The sequence below is a fragment of the Pelodiscus sinensis genome, chromosome 11 (genome assembly GCF_049634645.1).
Source record: "Pelodiscus sinensis isolate JC-2024 chromosome 11, ASM4963464v1, whole genome shotgun sequence".
Classification (NCBI taxonomy): domain Eukaryota; kingdom Metazoa; phylum Chordata; order Testudines; family Trionychidae; genus Pelodiscus; species Pelodiscus sinensis.
The window spans coordinates 36,345,843-36,364,577 of NC_134721.1; the positions used below are offsets into that span (position 1 = coordinate 36,345,843).

Here is an 18,735-nt window from a genome sequence, read left to right on the forward strand (position 1 = left end):
GCTGTGACTGAAGAGTAGCTGGGGCAATGCAGCCAAAGAGGACTGGGCCCGAATGGGGACTGGCTGGAGCGTTGTGGCCAGATGAGGGCTGGGGGCAGAGTTGCTCTCTCACCCCCCAGCAGGATAAGGTTGCCAGGTGTCTGGTTTTGAACTGGACAGTCCAGTATTTGAGCTTCCTGTTTGGGAAACAAATTGAGAAAATATAAATGCCCGGTATTTTCTAAATAAGATGTAATGTAGATTGTGATGCAATGTCAAGTGTGTCCGGTATTTTTGTTGAAATCATCTGGCAACCCAACAGCAGGATTGGGGCCAGACTGACTGCCTGTGGGTCCTCGCTGGATCCCATCAACCACAGTGGGTTGGATGACAGTCTACTTTGGGCCACGGGGGGCAGCCCTTCCCCAGATGCCACTGGTCCCTGGCCTGCGCTGTTTCATAGAATGCCTGTGCAGTGCTAAATAGGCAGCTGCACGTCCACTCAGCTTCCTGTGTGCTGCGGAACACCTGTTCCTCAACCTGCGGGAGGCACTGGGAGGGAAAAGAGGAGCAGGAATGGGGAAGAGGCAGAACAGCAGTGGGGTCTTGGGGGAAGGGATGGGGCTGGCAGTGGAGGCTCTGGAGAAGGGGTGGAGTAGGAGTGGAGGTAGGGATGCTGAAGGATTGTAAGGGAAGGAAATGATGGGAGAATGCTGAGGACCTGCTTGCTTGCCTGTGCACCTACCCAATGATGGGAGGGGTGGCAGAGGAATGCTAGGAGGTGACTGGGGAGTGCTAGGGAGATATTGGAGGGGTGGGTGAGAATGCTAGGGGAACCATGGGGATGGCTGTGAGAACTGAGGGAGTAATGGGGGGTGATGGGGAGAGATGAGAGGGTAGTGGAGAGGTGGTCCCGAGTGTTGTGAGGTGGCTGAGGCAGAGTACTGAGGAGGTAGCTGAGGCAGTGTCCCAGAATGCTGGGAGTAGCAGGAAGAGGGGTGACCAGTGAGGACAAGAGAATAGTGGGGAAGGAGGGTGACAACGGAGGGTGTGGCTGGGGCAGTAGTGGTGAAGGGGGGTGAGGGAAATGCTGAGGAAGTAGCTGGGCGGAGGGTTGAGGGAAGGAGTAACAGGGAGGGCTGGGTGTAGTCGGGGAAACTGGAGAGGCTACGGGGAGGGAAGCAGGGGTGACTGGGAAGAACTGGGATGCAGTGGGGGTGACTGGAGAACGCGGGGGGAGCCGGGCGGGTGCGGGGGTCGCCGGGCGGTTGGGTTGCTCGGACGGGACGGGCAGGTCCCTGGCGCTGAGTGTGTCCCGGCGAGGGGAGCGGGCGCTATGGGGGTGTCTCGGCCCAGCCCGGTCCCTCCCTCGCTCCCGCCTCTCTCCCGTCACTGGGGGCGGGCCGGGCCGGCCGGGCGATGTCGGCTGCAGCGGATGCGGCCCCAGGCGGGCCGGAGGCGCCGGGCCCGGCCAGCTCTCCCTGGGTCCCCGCTGGCGGGCTGGCGCTGGGCCCCGGCTCCTCCGCGCTCTGCTGGGCCGCGCTGCTCGCCTGCCTCAGCCTGGCCTGCGCCTACGTGGGCAGCCTCTACGTGTGGAACAGCCACCTGCCCCGGTGAGTGCCCCGGTACCCCCCTCCCTACCCGGTACCCCCCCGCCTCCCTTCCCGGGGAGTGCCCCGGTACCCCCCTCCCTACCCGGTACCCCCCCCCGCCTCCCTTCCCGGGGAGTGCCCCGGTACCCCCCTCCCTACCCGGTACCCCCCCGCCTCCCTTCCCGGGGAGTGCCCCGGTACCCCCCTCCCTACCCGGTACCCCCCCCCGCCTCCCTTCCCGGGGAGTGCCCCGGTACCCCCCTCCCTACCCGGTACCCCCCCCCGCCTCCCTTCCCGGGGAGTGCCCCGGTACCCCCCTCCCTACCCGGTACCCCCCCCCCGCCTCCCTTCCCGGGGAGTGCCCCGGTACCCCCCTCCCTACCCGGTACCCCCCCGCCTCCCTTCCTGGGGAGTGCCCCGGTACCCCCCTCCCTACCTGGTACCCCCCCGCCTCCCTTCCCGGGGGGTGCCCCGGTATCCCCCCTCCATACCCGGTACCCCCCCCACCTCCCTACCCGGGGAGTGCACCGGTACCCCCCCCCCGCCTCCCTTCCCAGGGAGTGCACCAGTACCCCCCCTCCCTACCCGGTACCCCCCCCGCCTCCCTACCCGGGGAGTGCAGCAGTACCCCTCTCCCTACCCGGTACCCCCCGCCTCCCTACCCGGGGAGTGCACCGGTACCCCTCTCCCTACCCGGTACCCCCCCCGACTCCCTACCCGGGGAGTGCCCCGGTATCCCCCCTCCCTACCTTGTACCCCCCCCACCTCCCTACCCCGGTATCCCCCCTCCCTACCCGCTACCCTCCCCGCCTCCCTACCCTGGGGAGTGCCCCGGTACCCCCCCTCCCTGCTCGGTGAGTGCCCTGGTATGCCTCCCTACCCGGCGAGTGCCCCGGTACCCCCCCACTCACTACCCGGTGAGTGCCCCGGTACCCCCACCTCCCTACGCAGTGAGTGCCCCGGTACCGCCCCCCCCGCCTCCCTACCCAGTGAGTGCCCCGGTACCGCCCCCCTCCGACTCTCTACCCGGTGAGTGCCCCGGTACCACCCCCCTCCGACTCTCTACCCGGTGAGTGCCCCGGTACCACCCCCCTCCGACTCTCTACCCGGTGAGTGCCCCGGTACCACCCCCCTCCGACTCTCTACCCGGTGAGTGCTCCGGTACCCCCCCTCCGACTCCCTACCTGGTGAGTGCCCCGGTACCCCTCCCCCCCGACTCCCTACCCAGTGAGTGCCCTGGTACCGCCCCCCCCCACTCCCTACTCAGTGAGTGCCCTGGTACCGCCCCCCACACTCCCTTCCCGGTGAGTGCCCTGGTACCGCCCCCCCCCACTCCCTACTCAGTGAGTGCCCTGGTACGGCCCCGCACACTTCCTACCCGGTGAGTGCCCTGGTACCTGCCCCTCCCACTCACTACCCGGTGAGTGCCCCGGTACTGCCTCCCCCCCGCCCGACTCTCTACCCGGTGAGTGCCCCAGTACTGCCCCCCCCACTCCCTACCCGGTGAGTGCCCCGGTACCGCCCCCCCCCCCCCGACTCCCTACCCGGCGAGTGCACCGGTATCGCCTCCCTCCCCAAACTCCCTGCCCCGGTGAGGGTCCGGTACTGTCCCCCTTCCTGGACTCCCAGACCCAGAGAGTGCTCCTGTACTGCCCTCCTCCCACAGAGCTTCCTGCCCCAGTGAGTGTCCCAGTACCAGCCCAATCCCCGTGACCCAGTAAGTGTTCTGGCACCACCCCCTCTCCTGAGCTTCCTGCCCCAGTGAGTGCTGATACTCCGCCCCCTCTCTGCCTCCCCCGCCGCCCCGAGCTCCATGCCTTGGTAAGTGGCCTGGCCCCCTTAGCCATCTACCCCAGTAAGTGTCCCCACATATTACTGATCTGCCCCTCCTCCAGAGCCGTGTGTCCTTATGACTGTACCAATCCTACCCCCAGGAGCCACCTGCTCGAGAGAGTGACCCCTGGTATTGACCATTCTCCCAAGAGCCAGCCAGCTGCCCTAGTGAGTGTCTCCTGGTACCAGTTCCCTCTCCCCTAAAGCCATCTGCCCCTGTGAATTGGCCCCACTGAGCTGCCTGCCCTGGTTAGTGCCTCCCTCATACCGACCCAGTCTCCCTGAACCACAAAGATAAGATAGGGAAGAAGGAGGGAACTCGGGAAAGGAGGATGAGGAAGGAAGAGAAATAAAGGGCAGAGGGAAATTGGTTGGCGAATTCTGCCCCCAACATGAAATTGTCATTAACAATAGGACTTGGTTCCCTCTCCTAAATAAGCTTGACACTCCTGGATTACATTAAGACACGCAAAGAGGAAAAGCATAGTCCAAGGTCACAAGGTGAGTTAATGGCAGAGCCAGGAACAGAATCCAGAAGTCCTGAAGTAGTCCCTAAGCTGCATGACAGAGCAGCCTCCCATTCCTCTGTGCCCTGAAGGTTTCTCTCCATTTGCAGTGACCATCCGGCTGTGATCAAACGACGATTCACGAGCGTTCTGATTGTCTCTGGCCTCTCGCCACTCTTTCTCTGGCTCTGGAAGGAGCTAACAGGTATTAAGGTAGGACTGTTATCTGATCACTTCCCCCTCTCCCCTTAATCCCCCATGGGTAAAATGCCTTAAGTGGGATAGCAGTCATGTGACTTGTGTAGCAAGCTGGGACAATCTTGAGGATGATAGAAGTAGTCATATGATGCTGAGCCTCCCTTGGATTCCATCGCCCCTCCTTCCTAGTTCCCATCAGGCACCTGGAAAAAAGGTTCCTAATTCCATCCGGGAGACTCCTCTAGGCTTTGTTCACAATTCCAAGTTTTGTCAACAAAATTTATGCTAACACCCTAAAATCGAAAAAACCAAAAATTGCCAGAGGGTGTTCACACTTACTCCCTCTGTTGACTGATCATGTCCTCATTGGTGGCACCATCATAGACAGTATGAGCAATGCACTGTGGGTATGCAGTGTTGTGGGAAGGCAGGGTCTTGGAATTTCTTTTGAGTTTTCCCAACCCACCCTCAGCTGCCCAGAGTTGAGTATCTCTGAGGTCTCCATGCTGGGAATACCAGAGCGGTGCAGCAGTCTTCTTCCCCCCTGCTCCCCAATGACAACAGTCTGCCTGCCTAGTACAGGTCAGAACAGGAACATTCCAATGATCTGCTCTTTAACAGCAGTGTCTACACTGGCTCTTTGTTGACAAAAAAAGGGAGGGGAAAAGAAGGCAGAGAGGTGGAAGTTAATGTTGCCAAGAGTGGACATTTTTCTGGACAAAAGTCACATTGTTGTATACACACTCTCACTATTTTGCCACTAAAAGGCAGTTTTTGGTGACAAAAGTTGGCGATGTAGACAAGGCTTTAGTTCAGGGGTGGGCGATAATTTTGATAGGAAGTCACTCCAAGATTTTGGTAAGTGGTCAGTGGCTTTACTTTTCTGTGGAGAGGTGCGGATCTGGGATTGAAGTTAGGTGCAGAAGGGAGCTCTGGGTGGGAGATTGGGATGCAGGAGAGAATGTGGGGTCTGGGAGAGAGTTAGGGTGAAGGACGGGGTTGTGACCTGGGCAGGAGATTGGGATGCAGCAGGGGGTGCAGAGTTAGGAAGGGGATATGGATGCAAAAGAGGATTCTGGCCTGGGGGAGGAGTGTAGGAGGGGCTACAGGGTCTGTGAGGGAGTTGTAACTGGGGGCAAGAGGAACAGGGGGAATGCAGAGAGTTTGGATGGCGACCTAGAGCAAGGAGTTGGGGTGTGGGAGGGGGTGGGGTGTCAGAGGTGATTACCTGGGCAGTTCCTGGCCAGCAGCCCAGCAGAACCCTCAGGCAGGCTCCCTGCTTGCCTCAGTCACAAGCCACTCAAAGCAGCCAGCTGCTGGGGCCTTGTGCCTTTCTCCTCCGAGTGCCCATGGGGGGAGAAACTTCTCGCACTGCCCCTGCCCCCAGCACAAATGTCACAGCTCCCATTTGCTGGAAACCACAAAATCTCTTCCCTCCTCCCACAAGGGACACTTGGTAACTAGAGACACATGGTTCCATCAGCTAGCTGCTTTGAGTGCCTGGGGCTGTGGCTGTTAGGGAGCTTGCCTGAGGCTCCCTGCAAGCCACAGTCCAGATCTAAAGGGGAGCTGACCGCAGAGCTGGGCTGGGGGGTGATGGTGCTTGCATGGTCCTGATCCACATGTGTGTTGTGTTTTGCTCAGCCAGGTATATCCCTGCTAGCTCTGCTGGGCTTCCGGCTGGAAGGCATCGTACTGGCAACTGTACTGCCCTTGTTGCTTACCATGGTATGTGTGGGGATAATGCCTTAAGGCTGCCTTGCTCCAAGCTGGCAAGCGTCTGATAGAGGCTCTGCTGGGAGCAGGTGCCTACTTTCTCTTGGGGGGGCCAATGGCTCGCCTGTCAAATTGCCTTTTCTCAGCTCTGTTAACTGTAGCCTGCCAGTGAACAGAGATGCCAGGCTGCTGGGGATAGCTCACTGCAAGGCATGGACTCCTCCTTGGTGGGGATGTGATGCAGGTTGATTTGCCCTGACCTTGCTAGAGGAACGGGCACAGCAGAGCTGCCCCTCTGAGATCAGTTGGAAGGATTGTGACTCACTGACCAGACAGGGCTTAATGGCCAGATGCAGAGTTAGACTGAGATTTCCAAACTGCCCAGGAGTTTTAAATGCACGCTAAAATGCCAGAGAATCACATGCCCGGGCCCTTTATGTGACATTTGAACAATGGCTGCCATCTGGGGGGAAGGGGTGACAGGACTGACAGCCAGGGTAACCCTAAATGCAGAAGGGGATGCTCACTCAACCCCTCTTTTTCTGTGCCAGGTCCTGTTCCTTGGACCCCTTATTCAGCTCTCGATGGACTGTCCCTGGGGTTGGCTTGACGGATTGAAGGTCATGTTTGGTAAGTAGGGATGCAGACCAAAATCGTCCCGTTGGGTGACGATGGACACACTGAGAGACAGTCTCTGCCCTGAGGAGATCATGGTCTCACTAGATAAAGTCTTGGAGGGGAACAGACTCACCTGAGACCATTGTCAGGGCCAGGATGACAACCCAGGAGTGCCAGCTCTCAGCACAATGTGGCTAGAACAGTGGTTCCCAATGTGTGGTCTGCAGACCCCTGGTGGTCCGCGACGGTACTGCTGGGTGTCAGTGGAAAGTTTTAAAATAAGGATCAGTCCCACCACAGTGGGCCCGGTCCTTTCTTTTTCTCTCTTTTCTCCCCCTCTTTTTTTCTTGATTCCCTCTCTTTTTTCTTCTTTTTTCTCTATTTCTTTCTCTTCTTTCTCTTTTTTTCTTGTTTTCTTCTCTCTTATTTCTCTTATTTCTTTTTTCTCTCTATTTTTTCTTTTTCCCTTTTTTCTTTATCTTTTTCTGTTTTTCTCTTTTTTCTCTCTTTTTACTATTTTCTTTTCTCTCTCTCTTCGCTCTTTTTTTCTCTTTTTTCTTTTTCTCTCTCTTTTTTTCCTCCCGCAGAGATGGGGGGTACTTGAAATGCTAATAGATTTAAAAGGGATCTATATGCTCAAAAAGGTTGGGAAGCACTGGTCTAGACTATGCTGCCTGTAACAACAATTTGCAGGGAGTGTTGGTGGTGAGCTAAGGGCACAGGTAGGCAGTAGGGATGTGAATGATTAACCAGTAACCATCATCCTTACCAGGTAATGCATGTGGGTTATGGTTAACTGTCAATGGCTGGAGTAGACCCCCAGCAGGGGCTGCTCCAGCCCAGTAAGGCTCCCTGAACAAAGGTGGGGGGCTCTCCAGCCCAGCTGGAGCAGCTTACGCCTAGAGTGGGCCCAACTCAGCACACCATGGGCAGGGGCGCTTCAGCCTGGCTCTCAGCTGGAGCAGCCCCCCCGTTCACCCCCATTTAAGTAGTTAACCAGTGAAACATAACATTTAACCAGTTAACTGATTAAATGGGATTTTACATCTCTAGTAGGCAGAGCTCTGTCTCCTGGGAGCTGCTCAGACCTAGAGAGAGTGCACAGGGACAAGGCAGGAGGTCCCTGAATTAGGGGTGGGGGCATCCTCGGCCTGGTCTGTGCTTTTTGCTCAGATCTATTGAGATGAAAGGCTCAAGCAGCACTAGGAGGGGAGCTCTGTGCCAGGCCTACACAAGACATTCCAGAGATCTGAAGCAGTGCCAGACATACAATGCTGCCCACCTTCTCCCTGCAGACCCCCGCTTCTGGGCTCTGTGCTTGAGTGACATGCGCTGGCTCCGCAACCAGGTGATTGCACCACTAACAGAGGAACTGGTGTTCCGGGCCTGCATGTTGCCCATGCTCATTCCTTGCACTGGCCTGGGGCCAGCCATCTTCACTTGCCCACTCTTCTTTGGCGTCGGTAAGTACCCAGCACTACTCAGGCCTCCTGACCAAGCTTCCCCTTCCAGCCACTGAAAACACCCAGGCAGAGTCAACAGTATGGCTCAGAGCACAGCCTCTATCTCCTCCCTCTCCTGATTGATAGGATAGTGGGGGCAGAGTCAGGGGATATGTGGTCTAGGCCCAGCTTTGCTCCTCCTCCTGCCTTCCCACATCACTGCATCTCCCCACACCCAGTGGGGCTGAGGGGCTTGCACTGACTCCCTATTCTCTGGCTAGAAGGGCTCTGAGCAGCCAGGCAAGGGAACCAGTACCTACCAGGTTCTGCTTCTAGCCTTCTCTCCCCAGTCCCACTGAACATAAAGTGAGCCCTTCAGAGCTACAGTTATGGGTGGATCCTCTCCAGAGAGCTCCCTGGCCACAGGCATCACTCGGGGTTGGGGGGTGGTGCTTGCCTTGGGTACTGAAGCAGGAATTAGAACCCTACGCACATCCCCTTGCCAGGTGCCCATCAGGGCCAGCATTTTCACAGAGATGGGGAACAGGTACAGCCTGGTTCAAGCCGACTTCTTGCTAATGGAGGCTGGGGGAGTGGGGAGGGAACTGGGCTAGCTACAGACAGTGATGGGTATTTCCCTCTTCCAGCTCACTTCCACCATGTTATTGAACAGCTACGTTTCCGCCAGGGCAGTGTGGCCAGCATCTTCCTGTCAGCAGGTAAGAAGTAGTTGTGATGGTGATACATGTCCAGCGCAATTGTGGCCAGTCTCCTCTCTCTCCTGCCCCCAGGATTTCTGGGGCCCTATGCAGTACTGTTAAACTGGTGACCTATGTCTGATGGCAGCTGAGGGGGTTTGATAATTTTTTTAGAGATGGGATTTTATAATCCTCAGCAACGCACTAATGAAATATTTTAAAGCAAATTGTAAATTAAATCCCTGTTGCCTAACACAGTAAATGCAGAAACTGACAATATATATCTGGGGTTGGCAAATGCCTCTTAAATGGCTTCATGGAAACTAGGACAAATAACAAAGGATGAATATAGGCAAGCAACACGGGAATGCAGGGGCAAGATTAGAAAGGCAAAGGCACAAAATGAGATCAAACTAGCTACAGGCATAAAGGGAAACAAGAAGACTTTTTATAAATACATTAGAAGCAAGAGGAAGACCAAGGACAGGGTAGGCCCACTGCTCAGTGAGGAGGGAGAAGCAGTAACAGAAAACTTGGAAATGGCGGAGATGCTCAATGACTTCTTTGTTTTGGTCTTCACCGAGAAGTCTGGAGGTGTGCCTAACGTAGTGAATACAAGCAGAGAGAGGGTAAGTTTAGAAGATAGGATACACAAAGAACAAGTTAAAAATCACTTAGGAAAGTTAGATGTCAGCAAGTCACCAGGTCCTGATGAAATGCATCCCAGGATACTCAAGGAGCTGATAGAGGAGGTATCTGAGCCTTTAGCTATGATCTTTGAAAAATCATGGAAGACAGGGGAGATTCCAGAAGACTGGAAAAGGGCAAATATTGTGCCCATCTATAAAAAGGGGAATAAGAACAACCCAGGAAACTACAGACCGGTCAATTTAACGTCTGTCCCAGGGAAGATAATGGAGCAGGTAATTAAGGAAATCATATGCAAACACTTGGAAGGTAATAAAGTGATAGGGAATAGCCAGCATGGGTTTGTGAAGAACAAGTCGTGTCAAACTAATCTGATAGCTTTCTTTAATAGGATAACGAGCCTTGTAGATAAGGGAGAAGCGGTGGATGTCATATACCTAGGCTACATCTACACTGGCCCCTTTTCCGGAAGGGGCATGTTAATTTCAGCGATCGCAATAGGGAAATCCGCGGGGGATTTAAATATCCCCCGCGGCATTTAAATAAAAATGTCCGCCGCTTTTTTCCGGCTTTTAGAAAAGCCGGAAAAGAGCGTCTACACTGGCCCCGATCCTCCGGAAAAAGCGCCCTTTTCCGGAGGCTCTTATTCCTACTTCAAAGTGGAGTTCCTCAAGGGTCTGTTTTGGGACCCGTACTGTTCAATATCTTCATCAGTGATGTAGATATTGGGATAGAGAGTACGCTTATTAAGTTTGCAGATGATACCAAACTGGGTGGGGTTGCAACTTCTTTGGACGATTGGGACATAATTCAAAATGACCTTAGCAAGTTAGAGAAATGGTCAGAGGTAAACAGGATCAAGTTTAATAAAGAGAAATGCAAAGTGCTCCACTTAGGAAGGAGCAATCAGTTCCATACATACAAGATGGGAAGCGACTGTCTAAGAAGGAGCATGGCGGAAAGGGATCTAGGGGTCATAGTGGACCACAAGTTGAATATGAGTCAACAGTGTGATGCTGTTGCAAAAAAGCAAATATGATTCTAGGTTGTATCAACAGGTGTGTTGTAAGCAAAACTCGTGAAGTCATTCTGCCACTCTACTCTGCACTAGTTAGGCCTCAGCTGGAGTACTGTGTCCAGTTCTGGGCACCACATTTCAAGAAAGATGTGGAGAAATTGGAAAGGGTACAGAGAAGAGCGACAAGAATGATTAAAGGTCTAGAGAACATGACCTATGAAGCCAGGCTTCATGAACTGGGCTTGTTTAGTTTGGAAAAAAGAAGATTAAGGGGGGACATGATAGCGGTTTTCAAATATCTAAAAGGGTGTCACAAGGAGGAAGGAGAAAATTTGTTCCTCTTGGTTTCTGAGGACAGAACAAGGAGTAATGGGCTTAAAGTGCAGCAAGGGAGGTTTAGATTGGACATTAGGAAAAAATTCCTAACTGTCAGGGTGGTCAAATATTGGAATAAATTGCCAAGGGAGGTGGTGGAATCTCCCTCTCTGGAGATATTTAAGAACAGGTTAGATAGACATCTGTCAGGGATGGTGTAGACGGAGCTTGGTCCTGCCTTGAGGGCGGGGGGCTGGACTCAATGACCTCTCAAGGTCCCTTCCAGTCCTATGATTCTATGATTACCACTTGAATGGTTCTTTCTCAGGTTCAGTGTTCTGCTAAGAGGTCTGGCAGCTTTCTGACTTTTAAGTTAACTAGATACTCTCTGGAGGAAGTGAAGCCACAAAACAGGACTAGGAAGAGGTGAATGGGTGGACATTAGGACACATTGGTGCCCCACATTTTCTGGTGCCCTACATATTCAGCTGCATATTCTGCCTCTGGGTAAGCAAGGCCTTGCCCCCAAGCCATCAAGAGATGCAGCCATCTCTGGGGAGGGGAATATGTATTGCATCACCGTATTGGACTCTCAGAAGCATAATGAGAGCAGCCCAAGTTAGCTGGGAACAAACTGGCAGCAATCAGAACCAGACAAAAAGGGATGCAGTAAATGGTGATTGCATTACATCAGTGGTCTTCAACCTTTTTACACCGAAGATCACTTTTTAAATCTCAGAACAGGCGAAGCTCTACTGCCCCGCCCCTTTCTTGAAGCCCCCCCCTTTCTTGAAGCCCCGCCCTCGCTGTTCTTCTCCTGTCCATCACTTGCTATCCCCAGCCCTTACTTACACACTTTATTTTTAAATTATGCGATATATAAAATTAAAATCACGTGTTTATAGTTATGAAATTAATGGTCTGTTTTTTATTCATGCTATTTAAATCTAAAATGAAGCATTTATAATCATACATTTTGTGGGGACAGAGTTCTGCGGCTGGGAGCAGGGAAGAAGGAACAGAGTGCTAGGAGGGCAGAGGATAAGGTTCTGCACCAGGGGACAGGGTGCCAGTGGGGACAAAGTTCGGGGAGTGGGGACGGGAATGGGGACAGGGAAGTGGGGACAGAGTTTGGGGAGTGGGGATGGGAATGGGGATAGAGTTCTGTAGCTGGGGACAGGGGGCTGGGGACAGGGTTCGGGGAGTGGGGACGGGAGTGGAGACAGAGTTCTGTAGCTGGGGACAGTGGAGTGGAGTCTGGGGAGTGGGGACAGGGTGCCAGTGGCAGCAGAGTCACCTGCATCTGCCTCCTCCCAGGATTCTCTCTCCCTCTCCCTCCATGGGAAGCCAGCACATGCCTCCTCTGGGCCCCCTGCAGCGCAGGGAAACCCCAAGCGTGCCTGCCCCGGGGCTAACCCCCCCCATTCTGTGGCGGGGCCAAACCCCCGCTGGAGCCTGCACCAGGGACAATCCCCACCCCTCCCGCGGCAGGGCCAAACCTCCCTTCCGCGGCGCAGCCCCTCCCCTCTCGCAGCGCGGCCAACCCCCGCGGGCACCTGCCCCAGGGCCAAACCCCCCTCCCGTGGCGCAGCGCAGCCAACCCCCGCGGGCATCTACCCCGGGGTCAAACCCCACTCCCACGGCACGGCGTGGCCCGGCCAACTCCCTTCCCTCCCGCAGCATGGCCAAACCCTGGGGCCGACTCCTGCTCCCGCGGCGCAGGGAAACCCCTGCGCCCAACTCACCCCTCCGGCGCCAGCGGCGCAGGGAAGCCTCAGCACTCCTCCTCTAGGGCCAACACCCCCTCCCGCAGCACGCAGCAGAGCTGTGGGAGGGGGATCGGCCCGCGCACTTCCGAAACCCCCGGAAGTGATGCGGGCTTCAGAGAGGACTTCCGTCCACCCCGCGGGAAGCCGGCACTACACTAGAGGTAGGTAGTGGGGCTTCTCGGGGGTGAGGGGGAAAATGGGGGGCAGGGTTGCCCGAACGCCTCGCGATCGACTGGTCGAGGCCTTGCAATCGACCAGTCGATCACGATCGACGGGTTGATGACCACGGCATTATATCATTAAAGGGGACCTAGAAACAGATGAAATAGCCACCAAAGGGATAATACCTAGAAAGAAGAAAAGTTAAGGGCAGAACAGGGAAGGAAATCAGCTTACAAAATACCTTTTAGACAAGAGGAAGGTTAGTTATTCAATCAGTGAAGATGCCAACACATCAAAGAATTCAGGTCTTTATTGAAGCTGAAATTCAAAACAGTACGAAAATATAATAGTGGGGTTTAAAAAGTAAATTGTAAGCTATAAAGTAAGTTTAAACTACCTAAGACTCTTCTCTCTCCTGCAGCGTTCCAGTTCTCATACACAGCTGTCTTTGGGGCCTATACAGCATTCATCTTCATTAGGACAGGTTGGTGATGCAGGCTGCCTTCTCATGCAGCGCAGAAAACACAGTTGTTTAGACAAGCCATCCCTCCCAGCCTGGCATGTAGCCACGAGGGCTCAGTCCTTTCACCGTCTCTGTCTCCAGGCGTTGAATAGAAAATCTTGATTCTTCTTTGAGTGATTGCTCATGTACATTCCAAGTTAGGTGTGTGTGCCACATGCATAGTCGTAGGCTTTTCCCTAGCAGGTCCCTTAAATCTGCAGTGGAGACCCCTAGACTGGCACCAGTATGGAAAGGTATATAGCCCACTGCCGACCTGCTCCCGTCCCTCAGTTCCCTCTTGCTACCAGTGACAGTTGGAGCTATCTCTCTCTCTTGCCTCGAGCAAGTGTTCTCTAGCTTTATAGTGTAGACAGTTAATTGTTAATTAATTTGTAGATTAGTACTTAGTTGTGAATAGTTCTACAGGTTTAAACAATGTGTAAAGTGCCAGAAATTTATGCCTATGGGGGATTATTGTCTCAAGTGTCTGGGAGTGGTACACCTTGCACATAAGTGTAAGTTCTGCAAGGCTTTCAACCTAAGAACACGCAAGGACAGGGAGTTTTGTCCTTAAGAACTCCTTATGGAAAATTCTTTGTACCCCCATTCGCTGTCCCAGGCCTTGGGGCCTTAACAGGTGGCCTCAGTATGGTGAGAACCAGTGTCGGTGCAGAATATGGCACCTCTGTGCAAAGACTTGGAGAATTCTCCACCACACTGCCATTCTCCAGCACCAAAGGCACTGGCCCGACACCATTCCCGTTCTCTGGTGCTGTGAAAGCACCAGAAGCTCCCAGAGAGGGAAAGATCACCTATTGCAAAGGCAAAGAACTTGAAAAGGGTGCATCCTGTGCCAGGACATCCTCTGGAGCCGAGTGCCCAGCTGACAACATTCAGTCCAAGGAGAGTCAGATGGGGGATGTCAACATGCTGTCCACCCCTGAGACACATGAGGCGGCAAGAGACATAGAGTTGACGTTAGGTTGCTCAGCCTCTCCAAGAAGTTCCCCAGTGCAGAAGTTGGCACCATTGGTGGTTTTAGGTCCAATAAGTCATGTGGAAAATCGGCTATGATGTGGCAGTCGCCACTGACATGGCACCAGTCTCCTCAGCACTGGTCACCTTGGGACCGATCGCCTTAGCACTGTTCCCAGGACAACTCACTGCAGCAAGGCCATTCTAGGGACTTGACGCTGGCACAGCGCTCCCCAGCACCAACTGATATGGTCCCGCCCTGGTCCCTCCCGTTCAGCTTCGACTTCGGAGTCTGAGCCAGAATAGTAGTGGTCACAAAGGAGTTGCAAGAGGCACTCTTTGGCTTCCCTGGTAAGAGACCCACCTAGGGGTGTGGACCAGCTTCCATCTTCACAGCCTTGCAGATGGTAGCTACTCAGCAATTTGGAACTCCTTTGCAGTCCCAACGCTGGTTCTCACCATACTGAGGCCACCTGTTAAGGCCCCAAGGCCTGGGACAGCGAATGGGGGTACAAAGAATTTTCCATAAGGAGTTCTTAAGGACAAAACTCAGTGTCTGCCTTGCAGATGGTAGCTACTCAGCAATTTGGAACTCCTTTGCAGTCCCAACCGGCACCACAGTCACCTTCCAGACAGGATCTAAACCCTGTTCCGGAGTGGCCCGGTTCCGATTAATGGCACCTAGGAAGTGGAACTATCCCAGACCATGAGCAAGCTGGTACCAGTGACCATGGTCAAGCACTTCCGGTACTGGTCTTAGTACCAATGGTGGAGCAGGACTCAAGCTCCCTGGCCTCCCCTCTTCATCTTCTCTAGATGAGGCAGTGGCAGGATTGTCAATGTCCCTGCCACCCATGGATAGTCGGGCCCATCAGGATGTGGTAAAGCAGCTGGCCCAGAATCTTGGTTTGCAGGCTGAGGAGGACATAGATCCTATGGTGGACATCTTGTTGCCTGGGGGGGGGCCCTTCAGGTGGTCCTACCCTTTTATCAAAACGATCTCCTCAACAATGAAATCGCTTTGGCAGACTCCAGCTTCCATTCCCCCCACAGCCAAAGGGGTAGAGCGTAGATATTTTGCCCCTTCCTGGGGGTAGGAATATTTGTATACCTACCTGCAGCCGGGCACACTCATGGTGGATGCAGCAAATGCCAAGTAGAGGCAGGGACCTACTCCTAAGTCAAAGGACTCCAAAAACTTAGACCTCCTAGGCAGAAAGGTCTACTCGTCAGGTAGTCAGTCTACAGCTAAAAATCTCTAACCAACAGGCTGTCCTGAGCCAATACAATTACAATTCATGGGCGACCATGGGCAAGTTCAAAGAGCTCCTGCCACATCCAAGTTTGGGGCACCAGTGGAAGAAGGGAAAATCATTTTGAGACCCTCCTTACAAGCAGCCTTAGATCCAGCAGATTCATCAGCCCACCCTATGTCCAGGGGCATACTTATGAGGAGCAACTCCTGGCTTCAGGTCTCAGGGATACCCCTGGGGGTCCAGCAAACTATTCAAGACCTGCCATTTGATGGGTCAGAGCTCTGTGCTTCATACCCTTGAAGACACGAGGGCCAAGTTAAAATATTTGGGTCTGAATACACCATCAACCCAATGTAAACGTTTTAAACCCGCACCCCTGCAATGCTAATACCCGCCTCAGCAGCGGCAGGACTTTAATAGAAGGGACAATCGCAGAAATCACAAGTGGCCTCCAAGTGCAAATAACAACAGTGGAGGCAATAACCAAGGGCAATCCTCTTCCAGGCAGCCAGCAGGGCCTAGGAAAAGCTTTTGAAGATGCACTCAAGGATGGTGCTACAGTCTCTCCTCTGGATCCAGTTCCCATCATACCATTTTACTTATTTCACAATACTGATTTGAAAACTTAAAACAAAATGATAAAACTCTCTCCTTGCCTTAGAATCAGCATTAGACACAATATTCTGGCTGGTGCACCTTTACCAATGGTAAGGTAAAAGTCCTTTCTGCTTTCAGAAAGGGTGGCTGGCAAAATACGAGACACATTACTTTGCATAAAGATGCATGGCTACGGCATGTTTCCCATGTATCCCAGGACCTTTTTTTTTTTTTTTTTTTTTTTTTTTTTTTTTTTTTTTTGCCTGTTTTCCACCCAAACCCTCACCCCACTCCGAGAGACCCGTTCCTGCACATCCTGAATGTTAGATGAGCATTAGCCTTTATCTAGAGTGCACTACCCCCTTTCGGAAATCAATCCAGCTGTTTGTTGTGGTAGCAGAGAGAATGAAGAGGCTTCCAGTCACCTCCCAGAGGATTTCTTCTTGGATCACAGCCTGTATCTGCATGTGCTATGATCTAGTGAAGGCTTTCCACTTTCCGCCCACTCAGCCCAAGCACAGGCTTTGTCAACAGCTTTCCTTGCTCATGTCCCGATTGAAGACATTTGCAGAGCAGCTACATGATCATCTCTTCATGTCTCATTATGCAATCCGGCAACATGCTAAAGATGACACTGCTTTTGGGAGGGCAGTTTTGCAGACAGCAGGTCAGTGAACTCCAACCCCTCCTCCATAGTGCAGCCTGAGAGTTATCTAACTTGGAATGCACATGAGCAATCACTCAGAGAAGAAAAGGCAGTTACGTTACTTCCGTAGCCGGTTCTTTGAGATGTGTTGCTCATGTCCATTACAAAACCCTCCCGCTTCCCCTCTGTCAGAGTAAATCTGCCAAGAAGGAACTGATGGAAAAGAAGGTCAGCAGTGGGCTATATACTTTGCCACACTGGCACCACTGTAGGGGTCTCTACTGCTGACCTATGGGTCCTGCTAGGGAAAAGCCTTCCAACGCGTACACCTGACTTGGAATGTACATGAGCAACACATCTCAAAGAACACGTTATGGAAGGTACGTAACCGTCTTTTTCTTCTTCCATCCAGGACACCTGATTGGCCCTGTTCTGTGCCACTCCTTCTGCAACTACATTGGCTTCCCTGCCATCTGTGCAGCCCTGGAGCATCCCCAGCGCCTCACTGTTGTAATCTTCTATGTTCTGGGCATGGTGCTCTTCCTCCTGCTCCTGCACCCCATGACTGATCCAACTTTCTTTGGAGACATTCCAATTTGCTCTCTGTCTGCAGCCAGGTCCAGCATCTCTGTGTGCTCCTGACACCTGGGGCACGGGTTTCAAGACCCGACACCCATCCCTGCTGAGAGCAAGAGATATATTTTTTTATTGCTAAAGTACTTTGGAAGATGTGCCAACTTGTCGTCATTATTCTGCTGATGGGGGGGGGGGGAGTGCAGCCCCCCAAAAAAACTACCTTCATAAATTACCACTGGTTAATCCCAGGTGACTAACTATGCACTTCCTTATTAAATATTTTTGGATGTAATGTAAAGTATACAGTGCTCACTTTATATTTGTATTACAAATATTTGGGCTGTAAAAATACCTATTGCATAAGTGCAACTGACCAATTTTTTTTGTTACATAATAGTACTAAAAACAAACGTAAAACTGTAAAACTTCAGTGCCTACAAGTACACGCAATCCTTTGTTTACATTTATGGGAGCTTATGTGCAGATATAAACATTTGTATGCCCCCTTCCCTGCTTCAGTGACCAATCCAGTAGGCATATTTAATGAAGTATGCCACCCCTCCCCCCACATTTTACAATATGTTCATTTTAAGTGACATTTTCACTGTAGAATTAACAGAAGGGGGACGCTACCAATGTGCATTTTCTAACGATAGAGCACTTTAGCAGGTAGCCTGAGGTGAAGCTCCCAAAAAGATAGGAGCAGAACCTGACCACTTGTTTAACACCGCAAATATTTGTTATCAAAACTTAACGTGAGCACTCAGTAAAACTGAGCAATGTAGACTCGCTAGGAAAAAATGGGAACCCCTGCTCTGATGAACGCGACTGGGGCGAGCGAATGCAGAGACCCTGCAGGCTTCTGCTTGACTTGTTTGACCCGCCCAAGGAGCCGCGCAGCCAAGGTGTGAGCCGGCCCCTAAAGCTGCGCGGCGGGCGCTCGCTGGACTGAGACACCAGCCTGCAGGGCGCCCAGCCCCGAACCGCTCCGCCTGGCTCCCAGGAAGCTGCAAGCGGGGCGCTGCTGGGGGCCGGCGTTAGCCACCCCCATAGGCAGGGGCATGAGCGCGGCCTAGCCCGCCCCCGTTTGCACACGTGCCCCTGCAGGCTTACTTGCCAGAATTACTCTGACGGGGGCGGCGCGCACAGCTACGGCTACAGGCACCACTCCGCGGGCCGCTTCCGGGCTTAGACCCCTCCCCATTGGCCGCCGCCTCCATCAATACGGGCTGGATCCCCCCCCCTTCCCAGGGGTGGGCACTGTCGCAATGTGGGGCACTAGGGCGCAGGCGCAACTTCGGGGCGGGGGCATGGCCGTTTCCAGGACTCTGGAGCCGGGGTGGCGCAGCGAGAGTTCTGGCCCCAGAGGCTCCTGCCAAGGCTGGGCTGGGCGGGGAGCGCGCGCTGGGCGAAGCCGCACTGGGAGCGCAAGGCAGATGTGCAGGGGGCCGCCCCAGCGGGCTGCTCCCCCAGGGATGGCGTCGGGGCTGTGCCTGCTCAAACCCTGCCCCTGCCCGGCAGAGAATCAGCATGGTTAGTGAGAACCAGCCCTCTTGGCCTTGGGATCCCTCCCTGCTCTAGCAACAAACAGTCCCACTTGGGCGCTTAGAACTGTACAAGGATCTTCAGTCACACCCCTGCATTTTGCTCTTTGGGCACGTGTTTATCTAGCAGTAGTTTCGAAGCACT

General features: G+C 53.6%; 1 protein-coding gene across 1 annotated transcript; it reads left to right on the forward strand.

The window, feature by feature from the left end:
* The first annotated feature begins 890 nt into the window (after positions 1–890).
* Positions 891–17,202, forward strand: RCE1 (Ras converting CAAX endopeptidase 1). The gene is made up of 8 exons (XM_075939274.1): positions 891–1,592; positions 4,021–4,123; positions 5,753–5,836; positions 6,376–6,454; positions 7,738–7,905; positions 8,532–8,603; positions 12,916–12,978; positions 16,883–17,202. The coding sequence occupies exons 1-8, from the start codon at positions 1,399–1,401 to the stop codon at positions 17,110–17,112; spliced, it is 993 nt and encodes a 330-aa protein (XP_075795389.1). The 5' UTR covers positions 891–1,398; the 3' UTR covers positions 17,113–17,202.
* The last annotated feature ends 1,533 nt before the right edge of the window (positions 17,203–18,735 follow it).